The following is a 27,690-nucleotide window of genomic DNA, read 5'->3' as shown; positions in this document are numbered from 1 at the left end:
GAGTTGCCAGCACCCGGGGTGAATGCACAGAATGCACCTGGAGGATTAAGTTTATAGGTAGAATTGATCACATTCTCTGGGATGATTTGAATTTCAGAAGAAATGTAAGAGCCAGAATTGAAGATAGCCAGGCCGTTCAAGATGGAACAGTAACATTTTAGCGTTTCCACTCTTGAAAAAAAATAAGTTCGCTTCAGGCAGGTCATTTGTTCAGTGTGTATGTTTTGAGTTCCTGCTGTGAATGAGGGGTCTCATTAGTGCCTAGTTTCTTCCCTCAGCCCCTTGCTGCCTGGGTAGATGGGTGGCTGCTGAGGGGTGTGTTGGTGCTATGGAGAGAGTACTGTGGTGGGGGACCCTAGAGACCTGTAGATGGAGAAGGTGGGGTCTTCGGGCAGAAGGGCAGGAAAAGATGGGTGTAGAAGCTCAAGGGGAGAGACTTCCATGCTAGAGGTGGAAGCAGTAGACCTAGAGGTGGGACTGGGGTGGGGGAGAAGTTGCCTTTGGGGTCCTTTACTGGCGGTAACCTTGGTTTTTCTTTCTCAAGTAAGATATGGGAGGCTTGAGATGAGATGTCTCAGGTTGGTGATAGGATGAGATGAAAAGGAGCTTTCATGGTGGTCTGAGGACTTCCAGCTGCCAGTTTCTTCTTTCTCTGTAGCACTTCCCTGCACATCTGCTTCAGTGGGGAGCGATTCTGGTAGTGGGACTGGGCGCAAAAGTAGCTATGAAATGACATGTCGGGGCTTTTACCCTGAGGAGTGTGCCCCCTCCTTCAAATGTAGTGGCCGTCTCTCTTCTTTGACACAGAAGTGTCTTCAGATAGAAGCTTGCCATCCCTTTGTGTACAGAGGTACCCTGACCAAATGTAGGTTAATGGCGTTCTCTTAGAGAAGGGGCCCTTTGTCCCTGGCTGGCTTGGATGGGCCAAGGGGTGGTGGATCTTGGGGTAGCTCAGTCTGCATGTGGAGGCAACCAATCTCCTGGGCACACTTCTGTGCTGGTGCTGTTGTTCTGCTGCTGGCCTTACCCTGACCTTCCTCTGACCAGCCCAGCTTTTCCAGGGCCAGTTCTCACCGTCCCTTGTGAGGGGCAGTTCTGCACATCATGGAGCATGACACGCAGTTCCTCAGTCTGCATTAGACTGCCACATCTGTATCTCTGTACTTGGCCACAATAGCACTGAGCCTTTAGAACATGACTGAGGGTTAGGCAACAGGCACAAGGGGTGGACCAGTGATTCTCTGTGCTCGGGAATTTGCTTGCTGTGACCTGCGGGCCTTATTGGCACTCAGAGGGCAGGGCCAAAGATTCTCCACATTGCTCTGCTCAGATGCCAGTGGGCCCTAAAGAACACACTGAGAGGGCTGGAGTTGTGGCTCAGTGATAGAGCACTTGCTTGGCATGGGTTTGATACTCAGCACCACATATAAATAAATCCATTGACAACTAAAAAAAATTAAGAAAATTGTTAAAAAGATAAAAACACAATGAGGTAAGAGTGGTGCATGTGATAACCTTCTGGCTTGTGGGCAGATGCTCTTTGCCTTCTCTGAGCCAGGAGGGATGCCACTCCCCTAAAGAGCTGCATAGGCAGCCAGCTGGTTATCCCATCTCCCAGCAGTGCACTGAAGCCACCTTCTCTCCTCATTTAGTAGTGACGTGTGCTTGATGCCATGTGGGGATGCCCTCTTTTTTATTTTGTAGGTACATGAGCGAACTGAAGAAATGGATTTCCTGCTGTTGGTAGTTCGCAAACTTTTAAGAACAAATTCACGTTTTGTGAAGGTAAATTTCATTTTATGAGTAACAGGAATATTTATAAAGTTAAGACTCATGGTTTACTTGTGTCTCTCCCTGTCCTATTTTAATAGAAACAGTTGGGTCCAGCCTTTTAAAATGCATTGTTATGCATACTGCCCCAGGTCGTCCAGGAGGTGGACGGAGGGTTACTCTGAGGTTCACAGTATACAGCATGGAACACTTTTTGGTTATTGTGTTGTGTTGAATTCTCACGCTTTCTCCAGGCTTTAGAAAATGACCTAATAGTAGTTGACTGCAATGAAGTGCTGGGTCTTTGGCTGAGCAGGAACCATGGTTTACAGGTGTGCAGATGACTCTGCAAGCCCTGTTTTGGAAACAGCCCTGAAGTGCTGAGGGTTCTGGAGCTTGAAGACAGCAGATGTGCTGCCATTTAGAGGCACAGTCCCGAGTCAGCTAACAACTGTGGGGAAATGGCACATACCCTTTTTTATTTGAACCAAAAGGAGGAAGGTGTGTACTCGGGCAGAATAGTGAAGGGTTAGAATAACTGCCATCTACACTGGGTGTGCTGGCGCACGGTTGTAATTCCAGCTATTCAGGAGGCTGAGGAGGGGGAAGGCCAGTTCAGGCCAGTTTGGGCAACTTGGTGAGACCCCCGTCTCAAAAAAAAAAAAAAAAAAAAAAGAATAATTATGTCAGCTAAACAAGTCTAAACATAGTTCACCCTCTGTGAGCCATGCTGAGCAGAGGTCTTTTGGATCCACATGTGGTTACAGCGTAGGACTGCTAAAGGATTTCTTGTTACTGCAAAAGAGCTGCTTTCTAAATCATGCAGTGTTTGTCTCCAAGTGTCAACTCTATTCATTTTTAAGGAAGTATTTCTTTCACCCACAAGGTGACCACACCTCATCTTAGTGGCTTTTTAAAAGAATGCAACCTGACTTTTACTGTAGGTTTTCTTGCTCCTCTGGGTGGCTAGAGAATGAGTGAGAGAAGGGGCTTTTTGTTCCTGTTTAGGAACCTTGGGGTAAAGATGGCACTGATGATAATTCAACAAATTGAGGTCTTGCATGATTGTCATCTGAAGACTTTTATTTTTTACTTAAATCAAAATAATGACTAGATTATAGGTTTTTTAGTTTTCTGTGGTAAGCAGAGTTAAGAGTGTTGGTGGATTTGAGAAGAAATTCTGCCACACTGTGGACAACTGTGGTGAGGAATGTGCATCCTGTTCAGTAAGTAGCAAGAGACTTTTCAGTTTCAATATGTTCATGATTTATTTAAAAATATACAAAGCACTATATTTTCCAAACACTTAGACATGTATTTGGGCCAAATAATTAGAAGCCAAGTTTTAGATTGTTTCGTAAAGTTAAAAAAAAAAGAAAACTCAGAAAATCCTTGGTTATTTCCTTTTTACACAAGTGCTGCTGCCAGAGAACACAGGTGCAAGAAAAAGGGTATCTGGGCTGCATCTCCCTCCTCAGACCTGTGGAGGTCCCTGGTTCTCCTGACCTGGTTCCTCTCTGTCCCTACTTGCTGTCCTCTGGCCCAGGCCCAACCTGGACTAGCATGTCTTGGGTAGGTTGCTGCCTTGTCTTGTCTGCAGGAGGGACTGGGCTGCTTGGGGAGGCCAGGGCCGTGCTGAGTCCAGTATGGCTTTGCAGTGTGCTCAACAAAACAGAAGCCCTGGGTTGGGATGTACTGAGTGGTAGAGCACTTGCCTAACATTCTTGAGGCCCTGGGTTTGATCCCCAGCACTGCAGAATGAACAGTAGGCAACAGAAACCAAAAGCCCTGCTCTCCTTAGATGATGGCCAGGGATCGTGCACAGTGACTGGGTGTATCCCTGGGGGCCACTTTTTCACTCCAGCTGGCCTGTCAGAACATGCTTTCCTAACCTTCTCAAAGTGAGTTCTAAGCAGTATGACTTTACCATTGTGTCTCAGGTCAAGGGGACAGTGTTTGTCCACCCAGTAACCGCACCAGCAGTGCTCAGAGCGTCTTTACTTGTATACTAAGATTCACACATGCAGACCCCTTATTGCCATACCAGCAGATAGGCAGCTGCCAGTCAGAGAGCTGTGTTGCACACACAGCCTGTGGGTGTTGGGGAATGGGCAGTCCTCCATAATGCCGCCATCTTCTCCAGGCATGTTTGATATGCTGTCAACACTGTTCTGGCATTTGTGGCCAGGATTCTTAAGGATATCATCTGGCATTTGTTTTTTGGCAAACCTTAGAACCAGTCATCTCCTGAGTGTCTATCATCCTGCTCTGGCCTGGGCTAACTCTTTGTGTTTGTTGCATAGCTTTGTCTGATGCAGATTCTTGGGCTATAGTCAAGGTTTTCTGTATCTCTTCTCTTCCTCTTTGCTAGTCTACTGCCTCAGATTTCTGGAGCACATTATCTAATAACTTATTTTTTATTTTTGTGGGGGTACCAGGGATTGAACTCAGGGACACTTGACCACTGAACCACATCCCCAGCCCTATTTTGTATTTCATTTAGAGACAGGGTCTCACTGAGTTGCTTAGTGCCTCACTTTTGCTGAGGTGGCTTTGAACTTGTGTTCCTCCTGCCTCAGCCTCCCAAGCCCCAGGGTTTACAGGCGTGTGCCACTGCGCATGGCTCTAATAACTTATTAAAAAAATTAATTCCTTGATGAAAATTTCCTTTTAGATAAACACTATAGCTTTATTGGAGATATGTGATTTCTCATTTGATGGAACAGTTTAAGAGGACTAGTAAAAGTATCTGAGCATTCTTTATAATAGTATGTACAATACATGACGTTAGAACAAGGTCTTCTATTTAAAATCTAAAAGTTATTAAATGTAGGAATGAAGCAGAAGACAAGCTTGGACTTTTAGTTGAGTTTCATTTCAGTGGTTGTTATTCTCATTGTTTATGTACTGGAATGGCCTCTCTTATCTGTAGGTGGTTCTTTCTTATCTGTAGGTGGTCCTGATGTCTGCTACCATCAACTGCAAGGAGTTTGCAGACTACTTTGCAGTTCCTGTTCAGAACAAGATGAATCCTGCGTATATTTTTGAAGTGGAAGGCAAGCCCTATTCAATTGAAGAGTATTATCTTAATGATTTGGAGCACATTTATCATAGTGCGGTACGTTGGAATGATTGTTTCTTATGCAGTGATTGAACTTTTATATGTGATCAAACATGCATTTACCACCTGTGGTTGCAAGGCATTATTAGAACTCGAAGTCAAAGGGGAGGGAGGGGGTAGAAGAGCAAAGGAGGGAAACTCCCAGGTTTTTGTTATAAACTGAGTACCATAAATACTCATATTGCACATCCCTGTGTAAATTAGTGGGGCTGATTTCATACTTTGTTGATGTCGAAAATAAATGTTAGATTTTGGTCAGTACAAAGTTGTAATTCACTGGGAGTGGGAGGTAATTTTAATTCATATACAATTTTGGCTAGACATAATTTTCTAGTGTGAGTAAGATGTATTGATGTGACCATGAAGAACTGGGGCACACATTCTCATGATGGTTGCAGTAGACATGAAATTGCTTTCATATGGAGGGACATTCAGAGGCTCTGAGGTTAAAAAGCGAGGCATGACATGTCTCCTTCCTGGAGCTGCTGGGTGCAGCTGAGTGGTGGAGCACTTGCCAGCATGCACGAGGCCTAGGCTCGGGACCCAGCACTGAACATGTGCTCAGAGGAGGAAAGACATTCATCTGCCCACTCTTATCCAATGTCACCTGTTGCCCAGCAGCCCTTTCCACTGGAGGAGGCCACTCTGCGTGACCTCTGGGACGTCTCCTTGACTTGCTGTGTCACCTTTCACTGAAATGGCAGTCTTCTGTGATCACCCTGCTTTTTCACCTACTTGTCCCTGTCTTTTCATACCAGTGTGTAGTGTTCTGGAGAGCCACATCGACCTTCCTTCACGTGGATGTACCAGTCTTTCTGTAACTAAGCCCCGATGTGTCTTTTTTTTTTTTTTTTTTTTTTTTTTTTTTTCATTTTTTTAATCAGATAAGTGCTTTTATTTATTTATTTTTATATTTAAAAAATGTTTTTCATACATGTATATAGGGTAATGTCTGTCTCACTCTACTGTCCTTCCCATCCCCACCCGCCCCACCCCTCCTTTCCCTCCCCTCCATATAATCCAAAGTTCCTTCATTCTTCCCTACCCATCCCCCACTATGGATCAGCATCCACTTAGCAGAGGAAGCATTCAGCCTTTGGTTATTTGGGATTGGTTTATTTTATATAGCATGATCCTCTCCAATTCTATCCGTTTTCCTGCAAATGTCAAAATTTCATTCTTCTTTAAGGCTGAATAATATTCCTTTGTGTATATGTACATTTTCTTTATCCATTCATTTGTCGAAGGGCATCCAGGTTGGTTCCATAATTTTGCTATCTGAAATTGAGCTAAGCCCTAATATTTCTGGTCTTGGTCCTGGAAGGAAGTTTCCATCACTCGGCTCTACTAAAAGTGGATGAAGGAAAGCAGGTTTATTCAAAGTGTTAGAAATACCGAGGTGGGTGCTTGGAAGTGGATAGGCAAGGTACCCTGCAGAAGGGTGTGCCCCCAAGGGGAATTCTGCGAGCAAGCACATCTGGTCAGGCAGTCCACTGGCTTGTATCCCTAAGGAAGTACCGCCCCTTGCTCTGATAGGAGGAGTTTGGGGTTACAGTCTACGTAATTAGCTGATTTAAAATTGGGGAGGGTACGGGAAAAGGACCACAGTTGTGACTGGATGTCTGTTAGGGAATTTAAACATGGCTGCATTCTGACTACATGGTTTTTTAACTTAAAATGACTCTATTACACGTTGCAAAATTTTAAGTTACTGTAAACATGTATGTGCTACATTATAGATTTAACTTTGATAGAAAAGAAAACACTGATCTTACCTTGAGGAAGACAGAGAACTTTTCTGTCTCGAATCTCTGTGTTGGGGGGTGCTCAGAGGCAGGAACAGCTTTTTTAAGAGGAGAGGGGGCCGTGTGACCAAAGGCAGGGTGTACACATATGCAGGTTCAGTCCTGCTATGCTGATTAGAAACATGTTCCAACTTGTTTCCTCAGGGGTTACTTTGACCAGGGGCTAGTTTTTCAGTTTCCATTCTCAGCAGGAAGAAACAGAGGATGTAGAAAAGCAGTTATCAGGAAGTTGCTTTTAATTGAAAGGGGCTCAGTTTCAGTCTTACCACAAATAGTGCTGCCCACACCGCCGTACACCCCTGTGAGAACATGCTAGTGGGCCAGGGCTTCTCAACCTTGGCACTGTTGGCATTCAGGGCTAGGTGATTCCGTGTGGTAGGGACAGCCTGTCCATCATCGGGAGTTGGAATCAGCACCCCTCACGTCCTTACACTGTGACGTTCCTAAATGTTCCCTGGTGAATAACCCTGCCTTGGTCCCAGCACTGAGGGACCCTGGTGCTTCAGAGAATACGTGCACTTGTGGTTTTGGTGGATGCTGCCCAGTGCTCTGTGAGGAGTTTGACTTGTTAGAACATTTGTGTTGTTGAACCGTGCTTTCTACCACTATGACATGGTCGACTAGGTTGATATAAGAGACAGTTTGTCAAATCTAGTCATGTTGGAGGCAGGCCAGCATTGTCCATTAAATGTCATACTCCTATTAATTCAATTTTAAAATGACAGTATTTCAAAAGAACAGAAAAGCAGAAAGAATTTTGTAGTGAACCCTTATTTACCCATTATAATCCTAGATCTACAGTCAGCATTTCGTTTATGGCACTTTTGTTTTTCACTGTTGTGAGAACTAAGAAGCAAATACTGGTGTATCACGGTTAACTCAACTTCTTTCTGATTGTTTGCTCTAGTTTTTCCCATGTGTCCTTTGTCCTAGGATCACATCCAGGATACTGCATTATGCTTAGTCAACATGTTTCCTTAGGCTCCTCAGACTGACAGCTTTATAGACTTACCTTGCTTTTGACGACCTTGATGGTCAGGTCAGGTCAGGTTTTGTAGGATGCACTGCTATTAGAATTTTTAATTAATTAATTAATTAATTACGTTTTGCACTGCTGGGGATGGAACCAAGGGCTTCCATCCCCAGTGATAGCACCCTATCACTGACTGCTTCCCTGGTCAATCTGTTGGAATTTGAGTGTTGTTTTTCTCATGCTTAGATGTGGTTATGAGTTTTGGGGAGTAGGACCACAGGGGTAATGTGCCATTTTTGTCACATTAGACATACACTATGACCATGACGTCATTGGTGATGTTGACCTTGATCTCCTGCTGGTTTGGTGGAGACACCATAGCATCTCCACTTCCTTCACCTCTGACATGAGTCACCCTCACTCCAGGTGGGCAGGAGGGAGCACTTATTTGTAACATTTCAACATTTTGCGTTTCCTGACGGTTTTGAAATGTGAGAGTAATGATGATTTTCTAGTCTTTGAAGAGCTAAAGTTTAATTAATTCCTCTTGGTGTTTATTTTGTACTATGTGCCAGAGCTCTCAAACATTTAGTGCTTCTTTGTGGACATGCTGAGGAGCAGGGTTGGAACTGGCCATTTGCTCTCTGAGCCCTTTTGGTTGGGACCACCCAGCTTCCAGAGAGCCAGGGTCACCTTGGCTCAGGGCGATTGTGTTCCATAGGCTGGGGAACACCTGTTTGGCATTATTTACTGAACAGCTTGTCTTTGGTACTCGATAAGCACACACAGTAAGTATTTCAACAAATGAACACACGAGACTTAACTATTTATATTCTTTTTTTTTGGCGGGGCGGGGGCACTGCTAGAGATGGAACCCAGGGTCTTGTCCCTGTTTAGTGTGTAAATGTAATGTAATTGTGGAGCAAGCTTCCATGATCCATGACCCAGTCCAGCAGTGAGCATCTTGTACCCCTGACTTACAGTGTGTCAGTTTTGGACCACACTCCACCGTAGAGCACAACTTTTATGCATCCTGTGAGGGTTTTTTCTTCTTTTTAGGTATTTAGTGCTCTTAAACTGAAGTCCCAGCTGTGTTGGCACCATTTTTTTTTCCCACTCTCTGCCATGCCATTCTCTGATTTGCCACGTGTATCTTTCCTTGTCTTCTTGGACCTCCTGGCCAGGCTGGATGTCTTTGTGATAGCAGATGTGTAGGGCTTCTGGACCTCTGCTTAGGGCAGAAGTACTGTGGCTTCTGCCTCATTGTGGGAACAAAATCACAACGACCACCCACTTGAGTGGGAGGGACAGAGTGCCCTTGACTGCCCCCTTCTGTGCCACCCCCTGATGTGCTCAGCTGTGCTTACTGTTGGTCTCTCAGCCCAGGAAAGCAGTGATGTGGGCCTTGATGGTTTCATCCAGTCTGCCCACAGCAGGAGTCCCCGTAACCAGAGTGCCTACTCGGAAAGTGTGGCTCTGTTTGGTGTTTAAAAATGCTCCTGGGGCTCAGATCCTAGAGTACAGTAGAGTTACTTGGGAGTCGCTCACACTCCTTTTCTGTGGCTTGTTTGTAGGAAGGCTTCTAGGTGGGTGTTTACACCCCTGTTAGAGTTAGTGGAACATATCCTTCTCTCCTCTTTTCCTTTCTTTCTGTACAGTTGCGTTATGGTGAACACTGGTTATTATTTGGATAGAGAAGGAAATTCTCGTACTTGGAGGTGTTGTATGTTAGGGATGGATGAACGAGCATGCTTCCTCAAAGTTATTAGTAAGCAGAAGTCAACTTTTCATACTTAAATCACTACAGTTGTACTAATAATGAGAAATGGGTTCTTTGGCTGCTTGCTGATTTAATTTACTCCAAGTAAAAATCAGAAAACATAATTTCCATATAGGATTAACTTCTGATCACCTAAAGGCTTCTTTTGATGTGTGTTTCATAAAATCAAATGCAATATTTTGCATATAGTACTTGATAAGCAAAAATTTTAATTATACAAAAAAGCCTTCTTATTCTTATTGGAAAAAAATTCGAAAGGCCATAAAATAGACTGGGAATTGTGCTGTAGCTGTCCTATGGGATATTGTAGAGACACTTAGTCAGCTGTGATCTCAACTCCTGGAAGTCTGTGCACACCGACAGTCATTCCAACACTAATGGGGAGACGGTTGTGTGACTGGTGCCTCGCGTGTTGTAGAGGCGCCTGAAGGGAAGCATCACCGTATCTGAGCTCAGTGTAGCTTTGTTTTAATTCGCAGTCTAGTGAGCTCTGAAGCCTTGCAGACCTCCGCTGCCCCTTTCGCATCTTGGCAGGAATGTGATTGTGCCGTTCTTTGGTGTTTTCTGCATGTTGGAATCTTGGAGTCTTAGGGCTCTTGAAGGCAGGGCTTTGCCACAGCTGGAGAGTGCTGGCTGTGGGGTCCCTAGGCTTTTGGTGCATCTTATCCTGCGCCTACAGAATAGGTTTCCTGCCAGACATTTCACCCCGACCTCTCGACTCCAGCTCTGCTCTGATGACTGGTCAGGTGACTGATGAATGTCAGGTGACTGATGAAGTGTGCCACGGCACGTGCTCCAGGGCTGCTGCGAGGCTGTTGGGTTCACCTGGGGTGCTCATTAGAGTGACACGAAGAGGAGAGTCGCCCACCCAGCCTAGCGTTTCCCCTGCACCCTGTTCTGGTATCCGACTTCATTCTTTTTCTCTTTGCAGCTCTCTCCCCATCTCCTGGAGGAACCGGTGATAACGAAGGACATCTACGATGTTGCCATCGCCCTAATTCAGATGTTTGATGACCTGGACATGAAGGAGAGTGGGTGAGAACAGTGCAGCTGTGCTTCTGTGCCTGCCTTGCAAGGCGTGTTGCTCACTTGGAACTTGTTAGTGCTTTCACAGCACCATGGCACAGTGGTATATACCATCGAGTCGTCATTGTGTGCATTTCATCAGGCTAGTATTTCGGAAATGTTTTACTGGAATTTTCTACTAAAGTCTTCAAAGCCATGCTGAGTGGTTTTAGGACTGGTAGTTTCATTTATTAGTTTATTTAAAAAAATGGTTTTTTTGGTACTGGAAATTGAACTCAGGATGCTTTACCATCGAGTTATAGCCACAGCCCTTTTTTTTTATTTCAAGAAAAGGTCTCAATAAGTTACTGAGGCTGGCCTCAAACTTGTGATCCTCTTGCCTCAGCTTCCCTTGCTGAGATTATAGGCTTGTGACACTGCCCTTGGCAGGACTGATAGTTTTAAAGCTAGGATCTGTAACCTGCAGATAGAATCACTTTTCTAGACACGAAGTCACATGATTCCTAATCCTCCAGTAAGACTCTAAATACTGCCAGTAGAAACTCTTGGAAGCCTTTCTTTGCCTTTGTTTAAAATATGTATTCCTGTCTATCAGCAGGTTCCTTTTGTAATCCAAATGTTCATTGTTTAGCAGAGTCTTTGAAACTCGGAATGCTTTCCCTTCAGGATAGTATTTGGTTGTAAGTAGTAATTAGGGCCCATGATTTAAAAAGCGTACTCTATAATTTTATTAGAGCTCATAATTAGGTCTTGTATGTTGGAATGACAAGCTGTGAGAATGTAGATCCCACCTCCCAGTAGCCTGGACTGGATCCTGGGTGGCTTTTCTCCTCCAGACTTTAGGCAGCCTCCTCCCCCAAATGTGTCCTTGGGTGTCAAATTTAGACTTTCTTGGGTCACTTTCATTCTTCCTAAATTATATCCCTCAAAGAATCTGTTGCTAAATGTTCTCATTTTTTGTTTTGTTATTTTGGTACTGGAAATTGAACCCAGGGATGCCTAACCATTGAGCCACGTTCCTAACCCTTTTTATTTTTTAAGACAGGGTCTCAATAATTGCTGAGGCTGGTCTCAAATTTATTATAGTTGCTAGGCTTACAGTGCCACTGTGCCCACCTCTCAGTTTTTTATTTAGCTAAAAATTTACTTGTTTCACTCTCATTTAAATTTTAAAATATTGAAGATAAAATGGCTTGTATGTATAGGGTGTGATGCTTTGAAGCATAGACATGTGGAATGACTTGCTCTAGCTTATTGACATAAGCACTCACTCCCATTCTGGAAGTGAAGTTTTGCTATGTGCAGGTTGAGGATCCTTTATCTGAAAAGCTTAGAGTCAGAAGTGTTTCAGCTTTTGTTTTTTGGATTTGGAAAATTTTATAGGATTTACTGACTGAGCACCTGTAATCCAAAATGCTCCAATATCTGAAACTTTCTGATTAATTTCATATTTTGGTTTTTTGAAGTAAGAATGTTCAACTTGTATGAAATTCTAGGTTGTTACATATTTCTCTTCTTATACTTCCTTTTTCTGATTTTATTTAAATAACATTATTGAGATATAATGCTAATGTATAGCAAATGTACCTATTTTTGTTGTTCTTTCTGTAGGTTGGTGTTATTTTCCCATGATCTTCTGGCTTCTCTTATTATAGTGAGAAGTTACTTTCTGGTCTGTTGTTCTTGTAGGCAAATCTGTCTTTTTGCTCTGACTGACTTTCAGATATATTCTTTGACTTTGATGTCCTATAGCCTCATCGCTGTGAGTAGGTGTGGATTTCTTTCCATTCATCTTGCTCGGGATCCCCGTTGGTACTGGTGTCTGATGCTGTCCAACGCCTTCACCAGAGCAGTACAGTTGTTACAGGATATGTCATAGACATCCAGGGCCTTCCTTTACGTTCGTGTCACTCTTGGTGCTGTGCATGCTGTGGGTATCGACTAACGAGTGACCCCATGTATCCACTGCGGCAGCCTCACACTGTAGTGTCACTGTCTGCAAAGTTGTCCGTGCTCCCCGGTGCACCCCTCCTCCCCTTAGTCCTCCTTGGTTTTGTCTTTCCCAGGGTGTCGTGTGGTTGGAATGGTGAAGTATGGTAGCCCTTTCTCATGGACTTCTTTCACTTAGTCACACACATCTGAAACTTTCCTATCTTTTCAGGGCTTGATAAGCTAATTTTTTTTTATTGCTGAATAATATTCCATTGTATGCATGCACCACAGTCTACCCATTTACCTACTGGAGAGTGTCTTGGATGCCTCTTAAGTTTTTCAGTGTGAATAGAGCTACTATCAGTGTCTGTGGTGAGGTGGACTCAGGTCCTTTGCCCGTTTCTTTTTTTCTTTTTTTTGGGGGGGTGCTGGGGATCGAACCCAGGGCCTTGTGCTTACAAGGCAAGCACTCTACGGACTGAGCTATCTCCCCAGCCCCACTTTGCCCTTTTGTTAATCAGGTTGTTTTCTCATTGTTGAGTTTAAAGAGTTCTTTGTTGGATAATAGTTCTTTACACACATTTTGCAAATATTTTTCCTAGTCTGTAACTTGTCATCTTCTTCTCTTGAAATTGGTGAGTTTTTATTTATTTAAAGTAAAAGTTAGTTTTAATTTTCTTTTTTTAAATAAATGCTCAGTCATCTAAAACTTTGCCAGTGAAGCCTTTAAAAACTGATCCCTGTGTCATTTGGCCTGGCCTCTTAGTCCTAACCACCGGTTTTTCTTCTAACACATTGTTAGAGGCTGCTCCCCTATTCTTTCCCTGACTTAGCCCATTTCTCCAGTGAGCCCTACTGTGGTGAGGAGCGTTTTTAGAAATGAGCCCTGGTCTCTTGGTGCGCTCATTGCTGCTGAGATCTGTTCAGTGGGTTTAGCTAGAAATGTACTTATTTTTATTGTTTTGAGACAGAGTCTCCCGTGTTGCCCATGCTGGCCATGAACTCTTGAACTCAAAGGATCCTCCTCCCTCAGTCTCCCAAGTAGTATGGACTGTTCCTGGCTCTGTTTTCTACCTTTTCAAATTGATGGATAATTATGTTATTTTCAGGCGTTTGTTGTCTTGATCACAGTATTTAATCCATGAATCTTCTTTTTTTAATATATTTTTTTTAGTTGTAGGTGGTCACAATACCTTTATTTTATTTATTTTATGTGGTGCTGAGGATCAAACCCAGTGCCTCACACATGCTAGTCAAGTTCTCTACCCCTGATCCATGAATTTTCACTTGGTCATTTTTGGTGATGGAATCCCCATATATTCTAATTTGTAGTGTTTTATTATTGCTTTGAGAAGATGTGAATTTTGGCTTGTATTTTCCCTTTGACCCAGGTGTCTTCTGTTGCTAGGCATTACACTCTGGGCCTTCTGCATGCTAAGCACACACTCTCACTGAGCTGTGCCTCCAGCCTGATTTTTAGACAGTGGTGTCAAAAGATAGTGATCGTGAATTTGCTGAATGAACTCATTTATCCAACTAGAGTTTCTTAGTGTTGTCTGTATACAAGATCATGTTATTTCTGAATAGAGATGGTTTTACTTCTTCCTGTCCAATTTGGATACGTTTTATTTCCTTTTCTGGGTTAATAGTCCTAGCTGGAACTTCTGGTACAGTGTCAAATAGAAGTGGTGAGAGCAGACATTGGGTCTGTTCCCCATCCTAGAGGGACAGCATTCTGTCTTTTACTGGTAAGTATGGTGTTAGCTGTGGGCTTCTCTGGTTTCCCTTTATCAGGCTGAGGAAGTGTGTTTTGTTCCTAGTTTAGTGCTTTATTATAAGTGAGTGTTAGGTTTTGATAAATGCATTTCCTGTGTGTATTGAAATAATCGTGATTTTTGGTTTTATTCTATTGATATGATGTATTATACTAACTGATTTTTGGATGATGAACCAATTCTGCCTCTATGGGGTAAATCCCACCTGGCCATGGTCCTTTTAATATGTTGCCAGACTTGTTTTGATCATGTTTTTATTGAGGACTTTTGTTGCTCAAGAGACATTGTACTTCACATATTATTTTCTTGCAGTCTCTTTTTTTGATTTTGATATCATGGTACTATTGGTCTTATAAAATGAGTTGGGAATGTTGCTTCCTCTTCTGTTTTTTGGAAGAGTTTGTGAAGAATTGGAATCAATTCTTTGTAAGTTTGGTAGAGTTCAGCTGGAAAGCCATTGGTGTCTGAACTTTTATTCATGGATATCTTTTTTTTTTTTTTTTTTTCCGGTGCTGGGGATCTAACCCAGGGCCTGTGCTTGCAAGGCAAGCACTCCACCGACTGAGCTATCTCCCCAGCCCTCATGGATATCTTTTAAAAATATAATTTAAATTTTTTGAGATGAAATCTTACTGTTCCAGACTGGTCATAGTTCCCTGGACTCAAGTGATCCTCTTGCTTCACCTTCCTCAGTAGCTGGAACTATGGATGTATGACCCCATGCCCCTTGTCTTTAGGGGTATTTATTAAATTACGGACTCATTCTCTTCATTTGTTATAGGGCTGTTCATATTGTCTGTTTCTTCTTGGGGTAGTTTCAGTAGTTTGTGTCTTTCTAGGAGTTTTTCCATTTCATCAAAGCTGTCTAATTGACTAGTGTTCATAGTATTCCTTTTCTGAGAGGTCCATGGTAGTATTTCTCTTTCATTTCTGATTCTAGTAATTTAAGTCTTCTCCACGTTATTCTTGGTCAAACTGCTGAAAGGTTTGTCAATTATGTTGACATTTTTAAAGAGCCAGATTTTGGTTTCTTTCACTTTTCTCTCTTACTTTTCCTTTTGCATTTTATTAATCTCCACTGAAACTGTTATTGCTCTTTCTGTTTAGGATTAGTTTGCTTTTCTTTTTCCAGGGTTTTGAGGCGGGCCCTAGATTATTATTGACTTGAGGTCTTAATAGAGGTATTTACAGCTATATGTTTTCCTCTGAGTTCTGCTTTAGTTGTGTCTCATAGATCTTGGTGTGTTTATCTTCATTTTTTTCATTTCAGAGTATTTTGCTTCCTGTTGATGTTTTCCTTTGGCTTGTTGCCTCTTTGGGAGCTTGTTGTTCAGTTTGCACATGTTGATGAGTTGTCCTACTTTCCCCCTTTTATTGGTTTCAAACTTTGGTCTCTTGTGGTTGAAGAACATATTCTACATTCTTTATTTCTAGTTTATTTTATGGCCTAGAACACAGTCTTTCCTGGAGAACATTACCTGGGTACTTGAGAAGAATTCATATTCTGCTGTTGTTGGGTGGTCTGATCACAGATGTCTCTTAGGCCTGGTTGGCTCATGGTGTTCTTCCAGTCTCTGTTTCCTTGATCTTCTGCCTACTTGTTCCAGTGATGATCAAGAGCAAGGTATTTAGGTTCTCACTATTATTGCATTGCCTGTTTCTCTAGTCATTTCTGTCAGTTTATATGTTTACAGTTATTTTATCTTTCTTATTGACCAGTTTACCATAAGTCTTCATCTCCTCTAACACTTTTAATTTTGTGGTCTATTTTGTTTATCAGTGTACCATTCTTCTTTCCAATGATTGCTGTTTGCTTGGTATGTCTTTTCCATCTTTTCACTTTCAGTCTGTTTGTGTCTGGATGTAAAGTGTATCTCCTTTACACCACATATCCTAAGTGGGATTACATTGTATAGTTTTAACAATCTCTGCCTTTTGACTGGACTATTTAATCCATTTACATTTAATTTTATCATCAACATGGTTTAATTTATGTTGATCTTTTGCTTTTTGTTTTCTACATGTGTTATCTTTTTTGTTCCTCTATTCTTCTTTACTGCTTATTTTTGTATTCAATAATATTTTTGACATGTTCATTTCTTGGAAAAAAGTTAATTTTTTAAGTTTTGCAACATGTCCTTTACCTTATCAAGTGGTTCAGGGTTATACTAGTTTAATTCCAGTAATATATAGAAACATTACTTCTATAGAACTCTGTTCTCTTTCTTGCTTTTTTTAATGATTATTTTTATACATATTACATGTTACAAACCCATAAAAACATAGTTGTGTAATCATTACCTTACTATCCATTATCATTTCCTTATCCCATGATAGCTTTTTTAAATATATATTTATTTTTAGTTGTAGATGAACCCAATACCTTTATTTTTATGTGGTGCTGAGGATCAAACTCAGTGCCTCACACGTGCTAGGCAAGTGCTCTACCACTGAGCTACGACTCAGTCCCCATGATAGCTTTGCTCCTGCCTTACCCTCCTTATGCCATTATGGCAAATACCTTACATGTTACATTTTTATATGTTACAGGTCTAGTGTGTGTGTGTGTGTGTGTGTGTGTGTGTGTCTTGTGTGTCTGTGTTTCTGTGTGTCTGTGTGCACGCGCGCTAATTTATGTGATTGTTTTTAAAACCATCTAAGGGAAGAAAGGAGCCAAAGTAGATATTTATAGTGACTTTTATAAGTACTTAGTTACCTTTATCAGTGCTCTGTGTTCATTCTTGTGGGTTTGAAATATTATCAGTTGCCTTTAGCTTGAAGAACTTCCTTTAGTATTTCTAGTAACATTGATTTGCTGGCAAAATGTGCTCATTTTTTGTTTATCTGGGAAAGTCTTTATTTGCCTTCATTATTAAGGAAGAACTTTACTGAATGTGGATGTCATAGTTGACAGTTCTTCTTGGGGCACTGTGTGTGCCATCCTGCTGCTTTTGGCATCCATTCGTTTGCTAAGACAGCAGCTGTTAATATTATTGGAGTTTTTTTTGTATGTGGTGTGCCATTTTTTCCCTGCTGCTTTTAAGTTATTCTCTTATCTTTGATTTCCATCATCCATAGCATTTGTCATTTCCTATAGGGCTGGTGTATTTCCTGAGCCTTTAGTGGGCATTTTTATCATATTTCAAAGCCAGCCACTTTGGGGCACATGTGAATTTCATGAGCCCATTGGCTGGAGGCCATACCACGCAGAAGACTGTGGGCTTGTAAAGGGTACCCAGAGGTCTATGAGTAGAAGTGTGGCAGGAGCTCTAGGTGCAGAGAAAACAACTCTGAATACAGCTGGGATCTGGGTCTGTCCCCACAGGGTGAATCATCATCCTTTCATGATTAAATCATGGACTGGGCTGGTTCTCCAGGAAGTGGCACCATATTTGGGAACTTGACATTTGGCCCCTGCTGCAGATTAGTAGCCAGCAGTGGTGGTAGCCAGATCAGCCTTTGAAGGTGCATGTCATTGAGTCCATACCTAAGCCATCAGCCCTGCTATCCTGAGCACTTTGCATTGAACAGCCCTTGGGGAACTGCAGAAGGAGACTGGCAGACATCTGCATGGCTTCCGATTCATCTGCCAGTTAAAAGTTTACTTCACTGTTGCTGCCTTGTGGCTGCATTTCCTTGGTGCCTGCTCCAAGAGACTCAAATGCTTCTTTATAATCATTTTTCTAGTCTTGTCATTTCCAAGTCATGGACCAACTGGCCAGCCATTTAGCTTCTACCTCTCTATGGGGTAGACCAACCTAATGGCCTTGTCTGCTTCCATGTGGCGTGGACTACCAGATGCACTGCTTGCCTTCCTTCTTGGGAAGAGTTCCGTTCCCCAGCACCCTGAGTAGGGTTATAATGCAGCAACTGCCCTTTCCTGGCTATTGCCAGCATTCCATTCAGGCCCGTGCATGAACCAGGCCTTTTTTTTCTTTTTCTTTTTTTTTTTTAATCATAGTGCCTGAGCCACGGGTGTAGCCGAGAGAAGGGGCTGAGCAGCAGGATCAGGCACCTTTGGAGCCTGAGCCACCTTTATTCCCCTCATGTGGCCCACCTCTCTCACACCCTTTCTCCTTTCAGTTGTTATTCCCAGGCTTTCCATGGCTGACTCCATAGCTCCCTTGCTACAGCCTCACCCATCCCTTTGCACAGGCCCTCCACATGTGTGCTTCCCCAGCTCTTTCCCATGTGTGTATGTTCGTTTCCTTCATGATACTAGTGCCAAACCACAGGGGCTTGTTCACTTGCTTCTCATCTGTCTTTCTAGCCAGGCTGCAAACTCCAGAGCAGGGTAGGGACACTTGTGTGCCTTGTTACTATTGTATCCTGACTGTATAGAGGAGGGCCTGGCACAAATGGAGGACTCACAGGTTTGTGGAGGAAGGGAAGTTCTAATTTCACACAAAAATGTACCCACCACAGTGGGGCGGTGAGGGGATGATTTGAGATTTTAGTCTTTAGAAATGCTTAAAAAAAAAAAAAAAGAAATGCTTTCAAATATAATTTGGTCTCTAATAATAGTTTGCCTGTAGTCATTTTAAATGTTTGTGTTCTGGGGTTCTGGATTACAGTAATTAAGTTTCCAGGTAAACTTGCCAGTCGTGCTTCTTCTTAAGGTGAGCATAACGGGTGTGAAGTGTCCTGGGCTCCAGGGGCCCGGGGTGCTCTCTGTGGCCCGGATTTTCTTACGTGAAGTAAAGAACATCACATGGCCTGCTCTGAGTGCTCTCAGAGTCAAAGCTGGTAGCGTCAGGGTTCTTGCAAAGCAATGGCAGTTCTAGCCTCGATTCATGTTTGTGTACCTCTCATTTTCACAGGAACAAGACCTGGTCGGGGGCCCAGTTTGTGTCAGAGCGGAGCAGCGTGTTGGTGTTTTTGCCAGGTGTGAATGTCATGGTTTTGCGACCCGAAATTATACTGTGTATAGCACAAATTATGAAAAATGGCATTTTTCAATCTTTTTAGCCACCAAGAATATAAACAAATATCACTTTCAATCTGATTTCTTAATGAGAATGAAGAATTTAGCTATTTGAAGGAAGTCTTGCCACCTTCAAGATTTTAGTAAGATATTTAGCTTTGTTTAACTTGTGTTCATTTATGTGGCTTTAAGTGTGAGAATATTGTCTCAGTCTGCATTAAAGCTTATTTAGTAACAGTAACACGTATAACACCACAGGAGTCATCAGCATGGTCTTTGAGTTCCTTTGTAGGCTCTTAATTAACCTTTTTGAAGAGATTAATTTGTATTGTACTTTTTAAAAATATATATTGTAGTTGTAAATGGACACAATACCTTTATTTTTATGTGGTACTGACGATTGAACCTAATCAAGTGCTAAGCAAGTGCTCTACCACTGAGCCACAATCCCAGCCACTGTATTGTACTTTTTCAAAATTACTTTTATCAACTAATATAGTTTGATAAGACATAACAATTCAAATATTTTCTGTTGTCAGGTAATATGTAGAGCATGTTGAGTGCTTTAGTGATGGACAACAAAAGCTTTGCAGTGAGAGAAGTTTGTTTAACTTTGGATTGTAGCGTGTGAGTTTCAGATCTTTGTCATATGAATTTATTTTACATTCAGGAAACAACCATGAACTGACAATGGGCTTCAGTTGCCTTTGCTCCCGTAAATACCTATCATATTGTTACTGTGTGTATAATATTGTATTAAGGAGAAAGATCACCAAAGCAGAGCTGTGTTGAAAATGACTTCATGTTGCAAATGAGATAAATGCTTTTTAATGACTGAATGTTGCCTGAACAAATATTTATAAAGTGATACTTTAGTTCAGGTTTGGTGTCTGTTACATGCTTACATAAATTCAAGTCCAACCTACCTTTATGCATTTCACTAAATGTTCTGTTGTGAGCTGCTCTGTATTAGTTTTCTAGGGCTGCTGTAACAAATTGCCACTGCTTGGATGGCATAAAACAACAGTGATTTCTTTCTCACTGTTCTGGAGGCCTGACGTTCAAAACTAAGGTGCCTGCAGAGCTGTGTTTCCTGTAAGGCTCTGGGTAGGCTTCTTCCAGGCCTCTGCTGGCTTCCACTGGTCCACTCCATCAGTCCCTGGCATCCCTTGACTTATGTCTGCGTCACTCTCATCTCTGCTGCTGTCTTAGGCCTTGTCTGTGTGGGCCTGACACCCTTCCCTTCTTAGGAGGGCACCAGCTTTGTTGGATTATGAGCATGAACCTCATCCCAACTGATTACATCTGCAGTGACTATTTCTAAATAAGGGCACATTTTGGGGTTGAGATTTCAACATATGTTTTTGTAGGAAACACAGTTCAGCTGGTAACTGACTCAAATTAAGGATGAGGCAAAAGCACATGCAGCTGTTATAATCAATAAACATTTAGAAAATCCAATGAAAAAGATTTAGTGTATCTTTGTGACCAAATCTGTCTTTCTGTCTCTGTCTCTCTTCCTCTCTCTCTCTCTTTTTTTTTTTTTTCCTTGTTACTGGGGGTTGAACCCAGAGATGCTTCATCACTGAGTTACATCCCCATCTCTCTCTTTTTTTTTCCTTTCTTTTTTTTTTTTTTTTTTCAGTACTGGGGATTGAACTCAGGGCCTTGTGCTTGCAAGGCAAGCACTCTACCAGCTGAGCTATCTCTCCAGCCCTCTTTTTCTTTTTTGAGACAGGTTTTAGTAAGTTGCTTAAGGCCTTACTAGGTTGCTAAGGCTGGCCTCATTCTGCTTCAGCTTCCTGAGTTGCTGGGATTACAGGCATGTGCCACCGTGTCTTTAATACACAAAGACACATAGAGACACACACAGATACACACACACACACACACACACACATATTTTTTTGTATTTGGAGCTGGTATCAAACCCAGGACCTCATGCATACTAGGCAAGCACTGTACCACTGACTTGTATCCCATCCACAGAGTATCTCATACATGTGTGTGTGTATGTGTGTGTGCATGCACATGTATGTATACATACACATAAATTTTATAGATATATGTACACACACACTCACACACACACACCATATTAGGTACAATTTCTTTTTTGGCAGAGCTGGGAATTGGACCCAGGGGTTTCCACATTCTATGCAAGTGTTCTTCCTCTGAGCTGTATCCCAGCTCCCAAAATATTATTTTTTGATTGGAAAGATCTTGTATGCTCCTTGTAGAACATTTAGGAAATCTGAGGGAGAAATGTACTATTGCTTACATAGTCAATGCCTATAGTAGTCACTGCTGTTGAAAGAAAACACTGAAAGAATTTTTTCCCCATAATTTTGAGTTACTATTTTTTCATGTACTTGTGCATTTTATTTGTTATCTAGTATACTTAGGCAAGAAAGATAAAAAAGTAAAATAAAAGGAATTGCTAGGACTTTCTTTGAGAAAGATGTCATTTTAGAGGTTGGGCTTATAGCAATAAGAACAAATCTGTTTTTTCCCCTCCTTCCCCTGCCCCCTACTCCCCAGGTCTGGGTGAAATAAACTATATGCATGAACTTCTCACAAACATGGTTCACAAAAGGTGAGTTTAAATGGACACAGCTTTAGTTTTACTTTCAGACCATTGTATTGTTGATGCTTTGTGTAATTTCGATTATCTGAGTGAACAGGTATTTTAGTTTGTCATGGTATCATGTGATATTTTACTTTAGGAATTTGTTTCTTAGGTTACAGGTCTATCCACTCCATTCCAGTGTGACTTTAGAAGAACAGAACAATGTGTTCTTAAGTCCAGTCCCTGGGTACAGAAAGGTAGGAAGGTGGGGAAGACAAGTTCTTGGCACCTCAGGCACCACTCTGTGGAGACTGCCCAGGAAGGATGCTGGCATCTCCTGAGCAAATGGTTGCTGATACGCCGCATGTCACTTGGTGTTGTGTTTTATTTTGTAAATCAGTTTGCTAAAAAGCTAAGAATTTTATTTCCTTAATTCAGGGCATTATCGCTAGTGGGTTTTGATAACTTTTAATTGTTCATGGGCATCTCTGTAGGTTTGGGATTGCTCTGGTGTCTCTGGTGCTACTCTGGCAACTTGGTCAGGTGACTTAGTTGAAGTCCTGCTTGAGGAGACTTTCTTTAGTCTGGATCATGTATGAGTGTTCTGACTGCCTTCCCACAACCCTGTGCTTGTGGCCCTACTCCCTGATTTCCACAGGACTTTTTGGAATCTCTGGGGGCAACCTAGACCTTGGGTGGTATCCCAGGACTCATGGTTACAGCTCTTCCTCTGGATCTGACCTGGTTGTACTTTTGCCCCTGGTAATTCCAGGAGCCCTGGAAAACTTCCAAAGCAGGTCAGGACCAATAACTTGCCCCGTGTCTTGCCTGCTGCTTTTAAGCCTCTCCTGTGTTTTGTGTGGCTGGTTTTCCACATATTAAGGGCTACTTGATCAATTGTGGTCTGTATAAAATAGGAAAATGGCTAAATTCAAAATTTCAGTTCAGTATTTACACTAAGAAGCTTTAAAATTTTCAAGACAGAGGTTTTTTAAAAATTTTTTTATTTAAAGCTCTGCTTCTCTCTTTGGTGCTCAACAGGTTATTTTGTCCACCAACATTGCAGAGAGCTCTGTCACTGTCCCAGATGTCAAGTATGGTAAGGTCCATTTTGCTCATCTCCACATAAACTATGGCTTCCTTTGGCCTCTTTGTCCCGAGGGCACCCCCGCTCCACCAACACACACACACGCACACTAATTGCTCCCTCTGATACGGAAGGGAGGCTTCAGAGAAGTAGGGTCACGTGGGTTCCCCTGACCTTTCTGTTCCCCAGCCCTCCTCAGAGTGTGCCACATCACTCAGGGCAGGGCTGCCCTTGGGGTGTGGGGCACTTTGGGGGCCTTGTGGGAGCAGACTATTGGGGCTGCCCAGGTGGAATTCTGTGACTGGAGGGAGGCAAGTGTGAGGAAGGAGCCCAGTCTCTGTTCCTGAAGGATGCTAAGGATGCTGGCATGTGTGCCCTTGATAACCGAGACTGCTTCCCTCTTGAGCTTCCTAGGTTGATTGGTCATGGTTGAATGCCCCACGTGGGTGGCTTTAGGGGTACAGCAGGACAAGGTCCCTGTCTTCAAGGTGCCTACATTCTGGTGGAAAGAGACAATTAGCTGATAAAAATCACAGTTTTAGGTAGAGATGGAAGTGATAGACAAAGGTACATTGGGAGAGGGTTACAATTGCTGGGAAGAAGATCTTTTAGTAGAGCGATTTGTCGCTGTGAGGATGTGACCTTTGGACAAAGGCCTGAACTGAACAAGAGGTTCTCCGTGCAAAAATGTGGTTCACATGTAGGAAGTGGGTGTCGGGAGCAGCCAGAAGGCAGAATGATGATGGGGAAGGGCTTTGTGCTAGGGAAACCACAAATGAAACAGTCAAATTCTTGTTCTTCTAAAACACTGAGGGGTGGGTACTGGAAAGATAATCAATGAGATAATAAAAACATGTGATAAGTTAATTGGCTGCCATGGCACACATCTGTAACCCCAGCGACTTGGGAGGCTGAGGCAGGAGGATCACAAGTTCAAGGCCAGCCTCTGCAACTTAGGGAGTCCCTGTCTCAAAATAAAAAATGAAAGGTCTGGAGTGTGGCTTAGTGGTAGAGTGCCCCTGGGTTCAGTCCCCAGCACCACACAGAAAGGTAAGGAGTCAAACAGTGACAAGAGTGAGAGGAGAAGGGAGGAGGCATAGGGCAGGAGGGTTGGGGGCAGGGGGCTGTTCCCGGGGAGTGGGGGGAAGAGGATGGAGGGAGGTGCTGGGGGCCGGGGGAAGTGTTTTGGGTGGAGGGGCAGAAAGCATGAAGGCCTGCAGCAAGAGCAAGGTCGGTGTTGCGCAGCAGTGAGGAGCCTGCTGCTGGGAGAGGCGAGCATGGCAGGGCGAGAGGAAGGTGGCCCTGGGCACACGGCCTTCAGGGCATTGTACAGCCTGCTCTGCCAAGGGAGGCAAACCTTTGTGGGTTTCAAGGCGATTAAATATCATTTACAGGATCCTCTGGGAGTCACTGAAAAGATGCAAAGGAGAGAAAAGGGAGAGGATTTGGGAGTGGGTGCTGACACCCTGGGTGAGCACTGATGGTGCTGTGGAGTAGGGGACAGAATTGTCAGGTTCTGGGTTTTGGCAGGGCGAGGGTTGCTGAGGGGCCTGAGGAGGGACTGTGAGATATTCCTGGTGGCTTCTGAGGATGTGTGGCCTGAGACACTGGAATGGAGGCCTTGGGAGGGTGAAGCCGGGCAGGCGCAGGCTGAGAGCCTGGCCTCACTCCCCAGGGAATGCGCCACTGCCACCTGGGCAGCCTGGCTCGATAGGCAGAGAGGGAGGAGGAGCTGCTGGGCTGGGGAGCAGGAGGGAGCAGGTGAGCCTGGGGTCCCCGAGATAGGTAGAATGGGAGGAGGAGGGAGCATCACCTTGTTCGGTGTGGGTAAGCGAGGTAAAGCTGGCCTGGCAGTTGGCAGCAGAGACCTCTCCAGTGACTCTGACAAGGGTGGTTTTGGGGGAGGCAAAGGTCTGCTTGCCGTGGGTTCCCAAGGAAGAACAGAGGAGGTGCATCAAGCGGCAGTGGGTCAGACAATATGCTTGTGTGTGTGCGTGTGTGTGTGTGTGTGTGTGTGTGTGTGTGTGTGTGTGTGGTGCTGCGGGTGGAACTCGGGTACTCCGCCACTGACCTACACCCCCAGCCCTTTTATTTTTTATTTTGAGACAGGGTTTCCCTAAGTTGCTGAGGCTAGCCTTGAACTTGCAATCCTCCTGCCTCAGCCTCCTGAGCCACTGGGATTACAGGTGTGCACCACCTTGCTGGCCAGATAGCACTGCTGAGGCATTTTGCTGTAAAGGAAAGCAGAGTAATGGGCAGTCGCTGGGGGGATGGGGCATGAAAGCATATCTTCCTGGACAAGGACTTCTAGTGCTTTTGCTGGGTGAGGGGAGAGGCATAAGAGAGGGTGATGCCAACATGAGGAACCATTCACAGTCCCAGAGAGAAGGCTGAGTGTGGAGGGTGGAGGTGACCTTGCGTGAGAGATGGCCTGGAAGCCCTCGGAGGTCTTTGCAGCACTGTGCCTGCCCTGGTGAGCTAGGAGGAGGACCCTCTGTGAGGAAAGAACATAAAGCCCGGGAGGCTCCAGCTGAAGACGTGGCCTGGACAGCTGAGGGGACCAGCCACCGGCGAGGGAAGGCCGATTGCTTTTCCCTTGCCAGGGCTTCGGATGCACAGGTCGGGGGTAGAGAGTCACAGTGTGCTTGGGCCAGGCTTGCGTCAGATGTTGAACAGAGGGGTGCTGGATGAACAGCTGCTGCCTGGACTTGCTCTTGGTGGCCAGGTGGGGAGTAAGGCCCAAGGGGGCAGTGAGGGGCAGCAGCAGAGCGTAGATGGATAGTTTGAGACCCCAGAGGGTGAAGGATGGCTAGAGCAGGGTGTTAGAGCAGGGGAGAGGGAAGATAAGAGTTCTGTCTCAGAGAGGGGTGCTTGAAGCTGTGGTGGAGGAGGAAGGTGCTCTGGTTGGGTACGGTGGTAGGCGCACTGAGAGGAAGAAGCTGCTGAGTGTGTGGAAGGCCAGGGCGTCGGGGGGGAGGCTTGAGGCCCTGAGAGGGTGAGTGCTGCTGGCCTTTTTCATGGGTACTGAAATCACCAAAACTCATGCCAGGCCTGGTGGTGTGAGAGGACTGGGCAGCCGGGGCAGAGTGGGGTGTTGGCATGGCACCATCCGAGAGGGCAATAGCAGTGAGGCGTTGGGCTTGGCACGTGAGGGTGGGAGAGAAGGTGGCTAGCCACCATTAAGGGAGGGCCTGTGTGTGTCTCCAAAGGACAGCCCTGTTCTACAGACAGGACGGGAGAGGCTATCCAGTGGGGAGCCAGCCACAGGGGCTCTGTCACTTGTGTTCCACAGATGAGGACCTGAAGCACAGAGAAACTAGGCAACTTGCTCTAACCTTCCACAGACACCTGCCCTGCCCTGCTTCCCCCACATACAGTCAGAGAGACAGTCAGAGACAGACTCAGGGTTTGAATTCTGGCAGTCCAGAACATTAGCCACTCTTACTGAGTCCTCTTGTGACTATGCTCTTTTGGGTAACCTTCATCTTTTGGGTGCATCTAGGTAGGCCTTTCTCATAGTACATTGGGTCCCACAGGTTATTCTCGATGCCTAGGGGCTCTCGGTCCTTAGCAGGAAAGAGGCCTCTGTCTCCCTGTCCTGAATATAGTGCGTGGTCATTATGTTCCCAGGTTCCTGTGAGCACACAAATTCCAGGGGCTTTGACTGACCCACTGTGCGTTGTGATTCACTGGGCAACTGTCTTGTGTTCACATGGGGTTTACATTCCTTTTTTTCAAATGACAGTTATAGATTTTTGTCTGACTAGAACTCTGGTTTGTGATGAAGATACGAATTATCAGAGTCTGCGATTGAGTTGGGCCTCTAAGACCAGTTGCAACCAGAGAAAAGGTAAGGCATTTTTGGTGCACACTGAAGACTTGGTGATGATGGGGCAGTTCAGGTGTCTTTGAAAACATTGCTTTTACATTTTTACATTTTTACTGTTTACTTCCTTTACTGTGACAGTTTTTTTTTTTTTTTTTTTTTAAAGGTACTGTGTATTGAACTCAGGGGCACTCAACCACTGAGCCACATCCCTAGCCCTATTTTGTGTGTGTTTGTGTTTTTTTTTGGGACAGGGTCTCACTCGGTTGTTTAGTGCCTCACTTTTGCTGAGTCTGGCTTTGAACTCATGATCCTCCTGCCTCAGCCTCCCGAACTGCTGGGATTACAGTTTTTCACCACCATGCTTGACGGGACAGTTGGGACAGTTTTAAGTTTGCATATCAGCATCTCCTGCTGTCAGCTCTTAACACATTTCTCTTCTTGCTCTTTATTGGGGGTATCTTTATGCTTAAGGGATCCCATCTCAATACTGTTGTTTTTCATAGTAAAATTTAAACATTTTGGGTGAACAGTCATGGAAGCTAGGTGGATTGCTTCACTGATTTTGACAAGCCTTCCTCAATTCTTGATGTTTCTAGGTTGCTTTTCCTAAATGGGTTCCATGGGGCTTAGGGTTTGCTGCACATCTGCACATGTCCCTGACAGAGGGATGATGTCACTTTAGGCCCAGGATACGTTGGCCACAGTGGAAGTACATCACAACATGCCTGACACAGGTGCACAGGTGTCATCCTCTCCCGTGGTAGGAACTGGCCTTGGGGATAGTCTCTGTGGTGTGTTCTGAGGTAGAAGCATTCTGAGGGCACCTGCTGTACCTGAAACCATGTCAGAGCAGCAAGGCCATGCTTATGTGAGCCCACCATGACCTATTTAGTCCTCAGAGCATCAGACATGCAGGGAAATGGACCCAAGCTTCTCCTGCAGAGTGGTGGTGGAACTGAGATTTGATCCAGAAATCTGAATTTAGTTCTCATTCTTTTGAGTCCCCTCTCCTGAAGTCCCTCATCCTGAGGGGACTGAGTGCTGACAAAGGCGCCCTTCCAACCTGGCTGAGGAAGCTGTCTGATGGCTGTGAAAGGCC

General features: G+C 44.1%; 1 protein-coding gene across 1 annotated transcript in view; it reads left to right on the top strand.

Annotated features, from left to right (window-relative positions):
• TDRD9 (tudor domain containing 9) overlaps positions 1-27,690 on the top strand; it is a gene marked incomplete at its 5' end in the record, with an annotated part of 97,845 nt that overhangs the window by 29,807 nt on the left and 40,348 nt on the right. The window contains 8 exons of the mRNA XM_079130031.1: positions 1,705-1,785; positions 4,724-4,888; positions 10,381-10,484; positions 19,003-19,067; positions 21,648-21,702; positions 21,848-21,932; positions 22,717-22,774; positions 26,508-26,612. Coding sequence (XP_078986157.1) covers positions 1,705-1,785; positions 4,724-4,888; positions 10,381-10,484; positions 19,003-19,067; positions 21,648-21,702; positions 21,848-21,932; positions 22,717-22,774; positions 26,508-26,612 — 718 coding nt within the window. The remainder of the gene's footprint in view (positions 1-1,704; positions 1,786-4,723; positions 4,889-10,380; positions 10,485-19,002; positions 19,068-21,647; positions 21,703-21,847; positions 21,933-22,716; positions 22,775-26,507; positions 26,613-27,690) is intronic.

Source organism: Sciurus vulgaris, assembly GCF_902686455.1.
Source record: "Sciurus vulgaris genome assembly, chromosome: 2".
Taxonomy (NCBI): domain Eukaryota; kingdom Metazoa; phylum Chordata; class Mammalia; order Rodentia; family Sciuridae; genus Sciurus; species Sciurus vulgaris.
The sequence above is the reverse complement of the archived record's forward strand: the minus strand, read 5'-3'. Positions and strand labels throughout refer to the sequence as shown.